Source organism: Crocodylus porosus, unplaced genomic scaffold (genome assembly GCF_001723895.1).
Source record: "Crocodylus porosus isolate Cpor-Errol unplaced genomic scaffold, CroPor_comp1, whole genome shotgun sequence".
NCBI lineage: Eukaryota > Metazoa > Chordata > Crocodylia > Crocodylidae > Crocodylus > Crocodylus porosus.
The window spans coordinates 6,348,446-6,364,924 of NW_017728951.1; the positions used below are offsets into that span (position 1 = coordinate 6,348,446).

Here is a 16,479-nt window from a genome sequence, read left to right on the forward strand (position 1 = left end):
CTGCCACAAGCCCTCAGAGGCCCTGATCGCCACTGCTACAGCCGGTGAGCGCGGGTTTTTAAAATTTATTTATTTATTTATTTATTTATTTAAGTGCTGGGAGGCTGATGCCAGGGGGGCAATAGTATTCAAAAAGCCCAAGTTGGAATCAGTCTAAGTCACGCGGTTTTCTATAAGCAGCATAGTTTAGACTGCTAACAAACAGAACACACATTCACCCTTGGCGGGAGGGGAGACAAACCTTAGACCAGGTTCCATCATTTTTAAATCTGTCTTTGTGTGCCAAACTTCTGTTCCATTATGGGTAAAGACCAATTTCTGATCGTGTATATTGGTAAAACTGTAATGCCTATACTTGGACTAAAAGGTTTTCCTATTTACAATCTCAAACATTACCATTTCCTCTGTAGAGCAGGCTATGGTGAGAGCAACTCAGTCTGTCTGGCCTGTGGTTGGGTATTTGAGATACCAGGTTTTTCCACTTACTACATGATGCTGACAGCCTGCTCTATCATGTCAAATGTTTGTGTAAGTTAGAGTTCTACTAATACCATGATCGTTAGTTGTGTATCTACACAACTTTGGAGGCTGTTAATGCAGGATAAATTCATTGCTAAAATGTTTTAGGTCAATGAAAATAAAATCCATGGCCAGTTGCCTCAATTATCATTAAATTAAAAAAAATGTGTTGCCTATTACTCTACTGTTAGAGATAAGCTTTAGAATGATCTGTTAATTATTGGCATCAGAATCTGATTTGTTATCAACCCACAAAATGAAAGGGATTAACAATTAGACTTCATGTTAAAGAAGTTTGTCAGCTACATAAAAGGATATATGTGTCCCAAAAACTAGAAAGACATTTCTGATCATGAAATGATCATCAAATCTTGAAGCATTTAATTTATCTTCTTATAAGATCAGAGCCATACAAGATCTTCGTAATGAGGAACATTGCTTCAATTTTTAAAAATTGTAAAATCTTGGTTTTTGATCAGTGAGGCAATTCATTATGAATACAGTAGAATTTTCAAAAAAGTATAGCTAAGCTGTAAAGCTCACCAGAAAAGCTTCTTGAATGTTTTTTAAAGGAAATATAAAATTCCTGTAAAATAATGCTGCACGGATGTATGATCCTCCAGTTTCCTTTGTGAAGATTCACTTAATGACAAAAAAATCCTTGTGCGTGAAAGTGCCCATAGAAGTTTATACTTTATATAGACTAACATCACTTGATACAGCTTTGAGATGAGGTAAAAACATCTTTTCAGAACACATTATTTCCTAAGAGGCCTAGAATAAATTAGCTAGCTAACAACGGTTGAACAGAAGGACAGTTAGGGGATAGCCATTTAAAGAAATATGTTACGTTTCAATATATTGTACTTTTTATTTTTACCCCCTAGAACAGGGACAGGACAAGTTTGGCCTGTGGGCCAGATCCAGTCAGCAGTGGATTCCATTTCCCAGCAGCCTGCGCTCATGTGGCTGGGGCCAGTCTCCATGGAGACCCCAGCCACACCTGCACTGTGAAAGCTCAAGGCTGGGGTTGCCTTGCAGACCAGCCTCAGCTATACTGGCAGGATGCATGGCAGAGCAAAGCAGGGGGCTGCTCTGGAGCCACTGGGATCTTGTGATGGGGGCAGCTTGCTCCACAGCCAGGGCAGAACCATGACCTGCAGCCTGCATGCTCCTGGATTGCAGCTCTGCCTGGCTCCTTGCAGTGGTGACTGCAAGATCCCAGCAGCTCCGGAGCAGGCCCTTGCTCTGCTCTGCTGTGTCCTGCCAGTGTGGCTGAGACTGGCCCCCACGGCAACCCAAGCCTTAAGCTTCCACAGCACAGGTGTGGCTGGGGTCTCCATGGAGACTGGCCCCAGCCACGTGAGCACAGGCTGCTGGGAAATGGAGTCTGGCTGCCAGTCGGATTGGCCATTTGCCCACCCCTGTCCTAGAAGAATTTGGGCCCAATATAATAACAATAATTAGAAAATAAGGAAAAATGCATCTGTGTAACGAACTTTTTAGTTGAATTAGTGATGTCACTGAAACTGGAGAGAGGAGAAATTCCCAGCGGTAGCAGAGAAACAATTAACAGAAAAAAAGAGGCTTGATTACTGGGAGATCAAGACCTATCAAGGGAATTTCTCTCCTCTCCAATTTCACAGCTCTATCCACTGTTCTTAATCACTGCTGTGCATGCTTCCTTCCTCAGACTTGATGAAGAATGTCTTGCATTTGAAAGCTTATCCAACTTTATCCCAAACATGCAGTTGGCTCAATAAAAGATATCACCTAAAAAAATCCATGCCTTAGGTTATGTCTAGCAGCAAACTTTCCATCCCTGCCAGTAGCACCCTCAACCACAATGAGCTAGTTGAGGCAGGCTACCTCTGTATATCATTTTGGATGATTTACTTAGCCCAGATGAGTATGCCAATTACCGCGCTCTCAAGATAAATTAACATGACCAAAGCTACACGACATATAATTTAGTTAAACATTGTAATTGTTTTACTGGGGATTTAGCTTTGCTGTTCCTTCTTTCCTAGACCTGAGGAAGGGCATGTTGTGCCTGAAAGCTTGTCTAACATCTCTCCCAACTATATTGTTGATCGAATAAAAGATATTATCAAACAAATCTTGCTTTCAGGTTAGAAGGCAGTCTGCCCAGAGCTACACAGTGTACTTCAGGAGGCTGCTGCCAGAAACGATAAGTTTATCATGTAGATATAGCCTTTTATCAGTTTTATAGCAGGAACCTGAAAAGTTTTGGGAATTGTATAACCAAAGGGGGAATTTACACATGCTGTAATCCACAGAAATGAAAGAAATAGAAAAACAAATTCCACTGATACGCTGTGCTGATTTTCTCTATTAAATAATTAATAGGGACATATCACTTCAAAGTAGAATGATTTTAAGATGAGTCAAATTTTATGCTTAAACTACTTAACATCCTTTCTCTAAAAGTTTCTAAAAACACTAGTGTGAACTACAACAGCAGTTTGACGTATTAACCTTTACTGAACATCTGACTTTTACGTGTCACAGGAAATCTATCATGTTTTAATGTCAGGCATTAAAAATGAATCCAGCTATTTTGGAACTTCCCAAAGTTTGTAAATACTGAAATGGGAAACTTGTTTTCATTATCTGCTTCTCCCTTCCTTTGCTCTCTCTGCAGGTGGAGTCGGGAGTGTGAAAGGATTCAGAAGTGAGTTGAATCCTAGGGATAGTCTTAAGTTACTTGTTATATGTTGGGAGTCTCAGAACTCTTGAACTGGACCCAGGTACAAAAGAAAGATGTAAACCCCCTTCTTCTTTACAATTAATAAGAGTGGGACCTTGCATTTAAATCCAAGGCTGTGCAACTTCTAAGCAGCCTGGGGCCACACACTACATGAGCTACTTCTGGCGGGGGCTGAGGAGGGAGAGTTCACTAGTGCAAGCCACAGGTCCCACATGCATGGGAAGCCCACCTCCACTGCCCTGTGCTGCACATACAGGTGGCCCCCACCACAGTTCCCTTGCTGCACCGCACTGTGGGTGCCTCAGTACTGTGAGATGTACAGCCCCATCCTGTGGGGAAGCAGCAGGAAACAAAAGTTAAAGGAGAGAGAAGGAGGTGTAAGGCAATGTTATGTGTTGTTGCCAGGCTTGCCCATTTTTAAAAGGCCTAGGTCAAAGCTGCTTAAGTGTAGCTAAAGAAGAAGGCCTCAAAAGCCTGTGTCTGGGTGACCATAGCATGAACCACTGCAGATGTAGCAACTAGTTTGGTCAGCAAAGTAAAGGAAACCATACATATATTTAACTAGAGACAATCAAACAGAGCACAAAGATACAAAAAAAACATATATCAAATAATCTAAACACATTATATTACAGCTTTATCTTAAAATATCAGAAGTAGTAATTAATGTAATCAAATGTATTGAATGTTATTTTGTTATAATATATATATTTTTGTTAGAATACTTACGTAAGGTACAAAAACAAAGCAGACTTTTCAGCCCATAAACTAAGGTAAAGGAGTAACAAGCCAGTGTGAAACAGCATTCCACAATGGGAAGGAAAAGGAGATAAGGAATCCTCCCTTTTGCTTTCACAGCGATATAAATCTCAACTAATTGACACCTTCGAGGTCCATAAGAAATCTGCTTTAATCCAGTTCTAAGAGTTTCAATGAGAGTGGGTATGTCTACATATTCATTAATGTGCTGTAGTTACTGCACATTAAGTTTAGTACTTGGATAACCAAGTACTAAACTAATGCTCAGTAACCCGGCACCACTGCGCATCAGTGCCAACGCACGGGTTTTTAGTGCCACTTACTGCACAGTAGCCTAATACTATTAAGTAGTATTGTATTAGTATTGTTTTTGCCCAGCGTGCTACTGCGCACTTGCACAGTATTATTAGGCTACTCTGCAGTTAGAGTCTTGTTTAGACATGCCCACAGAGAAGTTTAAATAAAACCAATCAGAGATTATTCATTAGAATATTGGGACCATCTATTTATAAATATTGGGCATAGGCTAGAGGTAAATTTGGATTTCTATATTTGGACTTCTCCAGAACTCAATGAACCAGAGGAACAGAGAAGCCTGGCCAGCAGACCTGTTTCTTCCCTGAGTTTGAGGGTACATAAGCATTGTCTTTATCAATCCAAATAAATCTTTGCTATTGAGTACCCTAATAAAGCTATCGAATTGTGACTGGAATGGTCTCACTGATCAATCAATCTCCTCTCACCCACAGTTAACATTCAGCATAACAGAGCCTAGAGACCCTACCTCTAACAGCAGCCAGTGATATCAATGGAGGGGCCAGTGGCCAGGTTGGAGCTGAGGGTATTCTGACCAGGTTTCTTATCCTTTTAGAGACGTCTATGGTACGCATCACTAAACCCTCTCTCCCCATCTTGATCATGCTTATGTTTCTCCCTCTCAGCTTTTGTTCTTCTGATTCAGACGCATGGTGCCTGACAACTGCTGTAGACAGCTGGAAAAACTGAACAACTATGCAAACATCAGAAGAACTGACTCTACCTCTGCAGTTCCCTTCCCAGCTTCCGGAATGCATATGTGAATAAAATACCCTTGGAGCTATCTAGATATGTGCCTCATGAGAGCACTCAATGTTTGGACCACAAGATCACGAATGCTGGTGCAGTCTATCTCCTAATTATGTTGCATGCATTTTGACATATACCTCCATCATAAGAGCTTACATCAGGTCATTAAAGTTTGATAGAATGTCTAAAGCTGTGAATTCAACTATTAAATCATGCATGAAATAGGAAACAGGTGTTCCAAAATATGCAGCTGTCGTTTAACTGTGCCAATGGTACTCACTGTACAATAAGAAAAAATGGTAACTATTATTGTTAATTAATACTTTAAATTATTATTTATCTAAGCATTTGTACAATGTTCAGCAGTACATGTTTTAGAAACTTGATAAGAACTTTTGGGAAGAACTGCTTATCCAAAATGAGTTTAAGAATTAAAAGAAAATTCACTCTAAAGATTTCAGATAAATATCAATAGTTAAGATGGGCTGTTGAGCCTAACAGCTAAGGCATGTCAGCTACAATACTGGTTGATTTGAGATATGTCATATGCAATGCTTAGGGTCAGTCTTAATATGACTGCTAGAATGTGCCAAATACCTCTACAGTGGGCTGTGCTGCACTAACCAGATGACACACATATTCAAAATGCATCATCCTTCCATCTAACCAACTTCATCCTGCTAATTCTGGAATCAATAAACTCAAGGTTTCATGCAAAACTGACTTTAGTCATCAGAAAAACGCCCCCCATAACTTCAACAGTCTTTGGGTCGGGCCCATGGAGAACACAGGGATTCTCATACGAGGATGACTAAGCCCATGGCCCTGTCCAATCTTGGAAGCTAAATCATCCATCCAAATAGTAACCAGGCCTACAGTTAAGAAATACTTACAATTAGTATATCACCTATACTGGACCATTTTAGAAATAAAAGTATTACATAGTTGTGGTTGTAGCTAATTATATTGTCTGTCAAAAACTGGTTTAAAGGAGATACAGCCTTAAATAAATGCCTTTACATCAGGGGAGGCATGGGGGGAGGGAGGGAGCTATAGCCACCCCAAAATTCACCTTAGCCCCCCCTCATAGACACTCTTCCCTGCGCTCCCCCTGTTCAAGCCCCCCCATCTCTCCCTGGACCACTGCCACCTACTCTGTACTGCTGAGCCTGCCCTGCTCCTGTCTGTGGCCTCAGAAGTGTGGCACTACCAGCCTAGCCTGTTTGCATACAATATATATTTTTATTCTTCTTTAGTGGATTCTTTTTCACAGATTGCCTCTCTTCTGTCTTGGAGAACTCAACTACAGCAGTCTTCCTTGCTTACCTCTGGCATTATTTCCCCCTCATTCCCCTCACCCCCTCCCTTCTCTACCCATTGTTTTCCTAATTTCCACCTATTTACATTCTCACTGACCTTCCATCACACTTTTAGCTTCTTTCATACCTTGGAGATCTCAGAACAGCAGATTTTCTATGTCTGGAGAAGGGTGCTTGTGCCTGAAAGCCTGCAAATAATTTTTTTCCTACTACTCAGCTTGTCTAATAAAAAGATATCACATCTGCTCAAAGAACCTTGCCTGCCTATGTCCTTAGACCAACACGGCTAAAATCAAAAACCCTGCAACATTTTCAAGAAGGTTTGTAAGAAGGCATTGTGTAGGTCCTGATCTGGAATGGTTCAAGAATATTGATTCCTGTATCTATGTAGGATTTTATATGATTTCCACCAATTAATATGTTCTTAGAGGTCAGATGAAATCATATGGAAAAATAAGAATCTGTCATGAGCCACAACCAGAAGACACTATGCTAGAAATGGGAGAATTCATGTTTTCTTTAAACATAGCAACTATTGACCTTTTCAAAAGGCCATATATAAAAAAAAACTTACAGAAAAACTATATCAAATATCTTTACTCTGTTACTTTTGTGAACTAAAATCTCTATTTCTGGGTATAACAGCAAGAATTCTAACTACAATGCAATTATCTTCAGAGTTTTTTAATACTTAAAACAGCAAACTATAAGCATGTTAATGTCATTTAAAACAATATAAACAATATTGCCTGTAATTAAGTAAAGCACTACTTGTTAACATTACCGTTTCTGAAAGGATCACTGCTTCTGATTGCTGCAAAGAAATATCTGTAGATTTAAATTCTTTATCAAATATTTCTTGATGCTTGCTGTTCCTTTTTTCCTTTTTCTTTTCCTTCTTATCTTTATCTAGGTCATCCTTGTCCAGCTTATCTTGAGATCTAGAATGCATCTTTTTTGGCAGAAGAGGTTCAAGCACAAACCTAAAAGGAAAATTCATTCATTTAGATCAATAAAACGTTATTGTCAAAACAACATATTTTAATTTTCTCAGTTCCCAGAAACAGCATATTTTTAGTTCAAAAATCTTCTGTTAACCTAGTGGGGCTCACTATACAATGGTAAGGAAAAGAGGTTTATAAAAAGTGTAAATTTATGGTAGAACTGCTAATGGACCCGTACTGTGTACTTACCTTTAAGTTCTATGATAAATACACTGTTATACAATTACATATGCTTTCTGTAGGATAAGGTTTATAGATCAACACTCTCTCACATCTACAGGTTTAGCCTGTTTCTTTCAGTGCAAATCTTAGTAGTTCACACATATTCACAGTGAAAATTTATGAATCTCTACTTTATGGATCTCTACTTCATGAATGCATGTCATGGATTAGCAGCACACATACATGGACTTTATATGTTGGTTTCCATACGTTCACTTTACACGGTATTTTTGGCTTTTACAGAGTTTTTTATTCTATTACCTGTGCAGTATGGACACATATGCATCCACACAGCAACTGAAATAAGCAGCAAGCTACACCATGACTGAGCAGGGATGTGGCTACATGTGATATGTACCAGAATATAAACCCCAGAAACTGAGAGCAGATTGTAAGTGGCTGAAGCTTAGGACAGCCCTTTTGTTTCAGCCCCAACAACTGAGTAGTTAAAGCTTATCCAAGAAGCAGGAGACCTGGGTTCTAGGTCCCTCCTTGCCCAGAGGTGATGAAACTACATCTGAATTCCCAGCACAGTACTTTAATCAGCAACCCCAGGTTAGGCATTATCCAATCTAATCTCCAGCACTCCTTATGAAGCTGAGACACTGCAGCTTGCATTTACTATTTGTTGGATAAAATGGACAGAGCAGTGGGGAAGTTTGTGCCCCACTGATGGCAAGAGTCCAGGGTAGAACTCAGGATCTGCTCCTTCCCAAAGCATCAGCCATCTAATTGAGTCAACTACCCTTTAGCTTACTTTCTACTTCCTAGCCCCACATAGCTGCCTTCCTTGGCTGCCCTGGAAATCAGCTTCAAAAGTTCCTCTATGATAAGGCAAGACACTTAAACCAATTTTTTCACAGGTGATCACTAACTTATTTGAGAAGTTCCCTGACCCTGGACTCTGATTTGAGAAATGCATTCAAAGCTCCAACTAAAGTCAAGAAGAGCTAGGCTTTAAACAGATATCTATATGCATGTGTAACAGGGAGGCAGTAACTCTGTTATGAAGACCTGAGACCACACTCATTGAGAGACTGCGGTTCGGCAGCTGGAGCTGAGATACAGACTTAATTGCCAATTAAGGATTTTGCCAATTAAGGATTATTCCAGAACATCTATGAAGAGAGCCTGGCTTGGAGGGAGGAAGAGGTGCTCAGACCTAAGTTGATGGAGGTACTTCCCTGGTTTGAGGTAAGGAATGGGATTCTGTATCAGATAGACAAGGGCAAGGGAGGGGAAGAAGTGGTGCAGATCTCGGTCCCAAGCCATTATTGTCCATGGTGGTTAGAAATTGCCCATGTGCTGCCCATGGGAAGCCATCTAGGTTGAGATAAAACAGAGGCACAGTTAAAGCTAGGAGTCTTTTGGCCAGGGATTTACAAGTTACTTGATACTGCAAAGAATGTCCTGAGTGTCAGAGGACAGAGATATAAGCCTGCATGGGTTCCTTTGGTGCTGATGCCCCAGGTGGAAAGTTCCTTTGAGAGGACTGCCTTGGATACTAGGGGACCATTTCCTAAGAGCACTGCCGGGTATCAGTATGTCTTGGTTATGATAGATAATGCAATGCAATTCCCAGAAGCCATACCCTTATGGAATGTTGAAGGTAGCAGGGGAGTTGATAAAATGGGTATCACAGGTAGGAATTTCTCATGAAATTTTGACGGATCAGGCCAAGACATTTATGTCAGGGGTACTAAGGGGAGTGTGCAAGATGCTCCGAATTAAGCAACTTAGAACCTCCATCTACCATCCCCAGGTGGATGGTTTAGTAGAAAGGTTTAACAGAACCTTGAAGGGCATGCTCTGGGCATGTATTCAGGGAGACCTGCAGAAGTGGGAGTTAATGTTACCCCTGTTGTTATTTGTGGCCAGGGAAGCCCCACAGGCCTTGACGGGGTGTACCCCGTTCGAGTTGGTCTATGGACGTAAGCTATGGGGTGTACTGGATATAATTTGTGAGGGTTGGTCAGAGGGACACACTGAAAGGAGAGAGACTAATCAGTTCATACAGGATTTCTGAGAATGTTTAGAGAGAGTTTGGGAGGTGGTCCAAGAGAATTTGGGAGCGAGTCAACATAGGCAAAAACAAAACTATGATACTCGTACCCAGGAGAGGAACCTGCGAGTAGGAGAATGGGTTCTAGTACTGTTACCTGATAACACACACAAACTCCTGTACCGGTGTCAGGGACCGTTTCAGATAACTAGGAGGTTGGGATGCATAGATTATGAGGTCCAAAGGACAGAGTCAGTGGGGAGGAGGCAGATTTACCACATTCACCTGTTAAAGAAATGGAATGGGAGAGAGGCCTGGTTAATACAGGAAGATGTAGGAGATTTGAATGAAGCAGGGGACCCCATGATTTCAGAGAGGAAACCCAGAGGGCCCAGGATAGGGGATGGGTTGTCAGCAGGGCAAGCAGAGGAGCTAAAAAGGCTAATAGATAAATTCCCTGATGTATTTCAGGCCAGGCCAGGGAGAGCTAGAGGGATAATGCACGAGATTAGGACTCCCGAAGGGAGTGCGTTTAGAGACCACAGAACGAGACTACCCCAACATTTGTGGGAAGCGGTGAGGCAAGTAATTGCTCAAATGTTGGAGGCTGGAATTACAGAAGAGTCCCAGGTGAAGCCCACTGGTAATAGTTCTGAAAAAAGACAGTATTAGATGGGTCTGTGTAGATTTCAGAAAGGTTAATGAGGTGGCGGCCCTTGACACCTTTCCTATGCCCCAGACAGAAGAGATACTGGAAAAGATTGGGCAGGCTAGATACACATCAACCCTGAATTTAACAAAGGGTTATTGGCAGATCCCCATGAAGGAGCAGGATGAAGAGAAGATGGCTTTTGGTATACCTTGGGGCCTCTTTCAGTTTAGATGGATGCCATTCAGGTTAAGTGGGGTGGCCACTTTGTTCCCAAGCTTAATGGATGAGACCTTGGCCCCTCATCAAAATTAAGCCTCGGTGTACATTGACATTATAATATTTTCACAAACTTGGGAGCAACATTGTCAACATTTACAGGCAGTCCTGCAGGAACTAAGAGAGGCAGGGCTGACAGCTAACCCTAAGAAATGTAGCTTGGAGCAGAATGAGATTAAGTACCTCGGTTTCCACGTAAGTCGGGGCAGATAAAGCCCGTAGCTGATAAGGTGGAAGCCATAAAAGCTTGTCGGCTACCTTGGACCTTAAAACAACTTAGGTCATTCTTAGGACTCGCAAACTACTATAGGAGGTTTATCCAACACTTTTTTTTCCATTGACAGACATGACAAAGGAAAACCCAGGTTGTTAAATTGGTAAGAAGCTGTGGTGAGGGCCTTTGAGAAAACCAAACAAGTTCTCTGCAGTGCACCAGTCTTATACACCCTGGTTCCAGGAACTGTTCTTCTTGCAGATGGATGCATTGGGGTGTGTTAAGAGGATTGTGATTTTTCAAAAATGGCAGGGAGCAGAAAGACCCATAGCCTATGCAAGCAAGAAACTGATGAAGGCAGAGACCAGGCACTCAACTATAGAACGAGAATGTCTGGCTATTAGGTGGGGCATTGAACTGTTTAGATATTATTTATCAGGTCGAAAATTTGTTCCGATTACGGATTACACCCCTTTAAAGGTGGTTACAAATGTCCAAAATGGATAACTACCGAATACCGCGATAGGCCCTTGCATTGCAACCTTTTCATTTTTCAGTTGAATTCCTAGCGGGGAAGAAGGAAGTGGTAGTCAATTTCTTGTCCAGGCCACCGAGCAAAGGGAATGAGATACCATAAGGAGTTGGAGGAAAACTCAAAGATCCAAAATGGGAATCTGCAATTACAGGAACCAGCTGGGATGGTCTAAAAAAGGGGGGAGGTATGTAAGAGGGAAATACCACTCTGAGTTAAACCATTTATCCCACTATCCTATCTCTTAACAGTGGCAAGAATCCTCTGCTCAGTTCTCAGGCTTCTCATCTAAGTACTAGACCTTTTACCAAGCCAGTTTCAATTTCATCCTTGGCCTTACTGAATGATTATATGCCTTTTATGTGAAATAGGCAGCTTCCTCATACCTGGGCGGAGTGGGGGAACATGGACGCCCATACCAGATGTTTAGTTTAAGGTGCCATGGGATCTAAGCCATGATGTCAACAATCATGCCTCCTGCCATGCCACATATGCATGGCAGGATGCATGACTTTGGGATCAAGGACTAGATCCTTATCACACCCTACTTACCAGTACTGCAACAGCCTGATCCCTAGGTCCCCATGTTCAGGGCAGAATTAAAACCTTATATGCTGCTCAGCTGGTCAGTACACAAAGTTATAAAGGTCCTGGTGTATAGAGACCCCAGGATCAGACTGTTGAGACAGCTGTCCCAGGATCTGGGGCTGCCCCATGGTGGATCCTGACATCCAGCTGAGGGTTGGGAACTGTCTGGACCAGTCCTGACCAGCCATGTAGTCAATTTAAGATATGATACAAATGAGCCACAAAGTTGTTACATGTGGAATAACTTTATGGGCTCTAATTATTATAACACCTTAAATGGCTGGGTTACTATTTAAGATGTAATTAACCTGTTAATCGCATCTTACATGTAACATATATCAGGCACTTGAGAGCACAAAGGGAAACAGAGCTTTCTGGCTCTCAGTTCAGGAACCCATAGTAGTCTAGAGCTTCATTTGAACCAAGGAAAGTCTCCAAGTTTGGGTTGGAGTAGAGATCCTTGGGGAATTTATAGTTTTAAAAGTCTAGCAATCTTCTACTGAATAAAGGACAATTTTTCAGCAATGCACAATTGGTCAAATTTGGGTAGATTTGCATAGATCCAGCAAGTTAAATATTCCTAACACAAAAGGCATTCCTCTGCCAAAGTTCAAGCTCTATTTTAAAACTTGATGGTGGAGGGAGAAGTGGGGTCAGGTCTGCATTTTTTTAAATGTTGGTAGAATATATTTTTCCCTAGCCTCAGTGGAAGAAACGGCAGAACTCTTTTCATTACAGGAAGGAGAGAAGGATGGAAGGAAGGGTCTAGGGCAAGTACTTAGCCTATAAAATTTCCATCCACATATTTCAAGGTTAGTAAATACATAAGGAATTGAAAATAAGGTCAAGAAATGGCAGGCAAGCTTAATCACAGATGGTGCGATGATCTCTGCTTATAATAATGTCATGTATAATAATCTTATGTGCAGATGTGTAGGGCGGGTGTGCAGACATCTGTAGATATAAATGTTAGTGTGTATACTGTACATACTGATCAAGATCAGATGGCAATTCCTAGCTTAATGCATTCTGAGAGCATAGAAAGCATTAAGGATGACAAGTTAGTGAAAGACTTCAGGTTAGGTTTTTATTGCCAATAACTAAGGGCAAGGTTGATTTCTGAGTAGTAGGTGAATTTTCATATTTGGAACACTACAAACCTCAGGCATTTGCAAAGCAGACACATGGTTCAAGTGTGTGAATATATGCAAGGCTGATATACTATCTTAATCTTTGTCCGAAAAGATACAATTTTTACCCTTCACAGTTGACTATTTTTGTTCTGACTGCACAAAGAAGCCTTTAGGGTTTTAATGAACTTTATCAAATGAACTTTTGAATGAAAACTAACAGTTCATTTTTTAAACTTTTTTTTTTTTGGTTTATTACTTAGAATGGTAAGCAAAGCCTAAAGAATATTTGAATGATCTTTCTCTGTTTTGAGTCCTGAGCTTAAATATCCAGGAAATTAAAAATATAAGCAATATTTTATTCCTGTTGGGCTTATTTTTCATTTCCAGGCTACAGATAACTGCTATGGGTTATTTTTCTATAAAACTACCTCATAAAAATACACCTTTCATACCTAAATCTATTGTGATACTGTTTTTATGTTACAGAAGATGAACAGATGGCATCCTAGGTTAAATATTATGCTAACATGTTTTAGAAAGAAAGTTGAAATTATTGCAGAAAGACAAAAAAGCAATGAAATATATTGCATTTAAAAGTGTTTGAATACTTTGTATTCAAAAACTTGTGCAAGTCTATCTCAATCATGCTCTTGGTCCAATAAAAGATGCAACTCATAGAAATCCTTCCCTCTTGCATTTAAAAGTAATTCTTGGTATGAAATGTTCCCCATACTTAAGAAAAATACATACAATGCTCTGATGCATGAATATGTAAGTCCCGATTGTACGATGGAATCTAGTACTACTCACATTGTGAGACCCCGGTGATATCCACTGAGGCTCAACAAAGGCTCATGCTTCCGTTCTAGATATCTCTAATGTAACAACCAGGTGAACAGGTTTCAGAAGTTTTGCTTTAACAATGGTTTATATTTTAAACATTATCTTTAAAAATCCACACATCATTGCTGTTTTACATAAGCTACATGTTAACAACAAAAGCAGAAGCCCTGATTTCAGTTGCCAACATATATTTAAGGTTTATCTTTGCATAAATCATAGATATATATATATCAGTATAGATTCAATAACATGATATAGAAATATGCAGTATTATAGACAGGAGTATTCACAATTAACAGATTGTGGTATTTCTAAAGAACTACAGCTCAGAATATTAACATGTTAATAGTTACTTATAAATCAACTACTGCTTACTAATCAGTATTCCATGCACTTTTTATTGGTGGGGGGTATGTACTCCATATAATGTGAAGGGAATTTATTCTAGTAACTTTCATTATTATCATCAATGACACAAAAAAATCCTTTGGGGCTTATCTTCCTGTGAGCCTAGAATCAAAATGACTATGTCTTTTGAATTTATTTTATGTTTTTGTTTTGTTTTTATATTAATATTTTAAATACATTTTGGCAACCCTGAAATCAGGGCTTCTACTTTCATTGTTAACATGTAGCTTATCTAAAACAGCAATGATGTGTGGATTTTTAAAGATAATGTTTAAAATATAAATCATTGTTAAAGCTAAACTTCTGAAACCTATTCACAACTCATACACTGGTGACCACTTTCAATAAAGTTGTTAAACAATTCTGTAAAACAGTTACCTGTTTTTTTAAATTAAAGAGCCAAGGTCACCTAGAGCTAGAGAAAGCAGAAAATTTTAGTTATGGAATGTTTTATTTTTTTCTGACAGAAAATGCTGCCTTGTTGAAATTAAAATATTCCATGGGATCGTCATTATTTTGATGAAACTGTAATGGAGGTGACAAGTTTGTCCCTGGGTGTTTTGAAATCCGTCTAGTTTCTACAGGCTTCTCGGCTTGCCTCCATGACCAGGTGGGCCATTTGAGGAATATTATCTTCCAGCTCTTTAGCAGTCCAAACACATAAAGTCACTGTTTCCAGGTAAAATAGCCAGCCTCTCAGGCACCCAAAGCTACCCGAGCCAAAGAGTGGGTCAGCTCCTTGTCTGGCAGGGTACTGGGGTTCTTAGCTTGGAGAGTTTCAAGAAGGTTCACAGAAACTTCACATTTTTCTAAAAGAATCATAGAACTCCTGTTCTAGGGAAAAACTGTTATTTAATTATTGTGTTTGGGAATGAATTTTTTTTTAAATTTCAGAATTTCCCCAAGGAACAGGAATTTCAATTTCTACCAGCAATACTTAGAACGCAAGTTCATTCTTCAGCTAGCTGCCAAAAATATTTAAATCACCACTTGTAGGAATGAGACTTAAATCATTACCCTCACAAACAGAGCCTAGAATTGTCTACATAGTAGTTAGTTAGTTAGTGCCTAATCTTTTTGTCCTGTGAGCCAGATGGGCAGTGCCACATCCCATCATGGGTCATATCTGGCTGTGGGTGGGGAGGTGTTGCTGCCTGACCCTGATCTGTCCATCTGGGGCAGGGGTGTGGTGGAGTGCCCCTGATCCAGGAGGGGATGGGGGCACAACAGCCCTATCTGGGTGCAAGGGGGGGGCAGGATGGAGAGGCCTGAGCAGATGCACAGGGGAGGGTGCAGTCCAGTCCCAATCCCAACCCAAACATGCAGGACAGGACAAGTTGGCTCCAATATGGAAACATGGGGCAGGGGGAGGCGATGGATTGGCCCTGATCAGGACATGCCTGGGGCATGGGGTGGCCCTGCTCTGGATGGGTGGTAGGAGGGGCACAGGGAGAGAGGAGCACCTTGGCCCCAATCCTGATGCACTGGTGGGGGAGGGCAGAATAGAGTGCTTTGGCCCCAGTTTGAACATTTGGGTGGAGGGGGTGGGCTGGGGGGGGGTGGAGAGTGCAGCCCAGTCCGATCTGGACACCCACAGGGTAGGTCTAGCCCTGATCTTGTTGCACAGGCAATGGTTGCATGGAGCTTCCACCGCTTCCTGCTGCCAAGTTTTCTGGCCCATGGGAATCCCTGTGGGCTGAATGTCCTGGCTTCACAGGTCTGATTTGGCTTGCGGGCCAGAGGTTGAGCACCCCTGATCTACATTAAAATATAAATACAATGAATAATAACTCTTTCTACAACAGTTTAATTCACAAATATAGTGTTTTACCAGATATCTTTATTCCTATTTTAAAGATGTATAAACTGATATTCAAAATGGGGGAATGTCTTGTCCAAAGTCTAAAGTATGAAACTGACAGAACTGGACACAAAAGACAGGTCTCTTGACTTGTATACTGCCCAAGATGATATATAAAACCCAAAGAGTTCCAGCTATACTCACACAAAATTTGTTACTTGCTCCACAGACAGACTAAAAATATTACCACTACCACTATTACTTATTATTGTTTGTATTGTAATAAAATGCAAAGGTCCTTTTTTAAAAACAGGTGTCTTCTAATAAGACTCATGGGACTCTTTAGCCTGGAAAAGCGTAGGCTCAGGGGTGATCTGATGGCCACCTATAAGTTTATCAGGGGTGACCACC

At 40.7% G+C, this 16,479-nt stretch overlaps 1 protein-coding gene across 2 annotated transcripts in view; it reads right to left on the bottom strand.

Moving 5' to 3' along the window:
- Positions 1-16,479, bottom strand: part of DOCK1 (dedicator of cytokinesis 1) — a 545,238-nt gene that overhangs the window by 36,811 nt on the left and 491,948 nt on the right. For both annotated transcript variants that reach the window (XM_019555687.1, XM_019555686.1), the window contains exon 49: positions 7,178-7,376. In XM_019555687.1, coding sequence (XP_019411232.1) covers positions 7,178-7,376 — 199 coding nt within the window. The remainder of the gene's footprint in view (positions 1-7,177; positions 7,377-16,479) is intronic.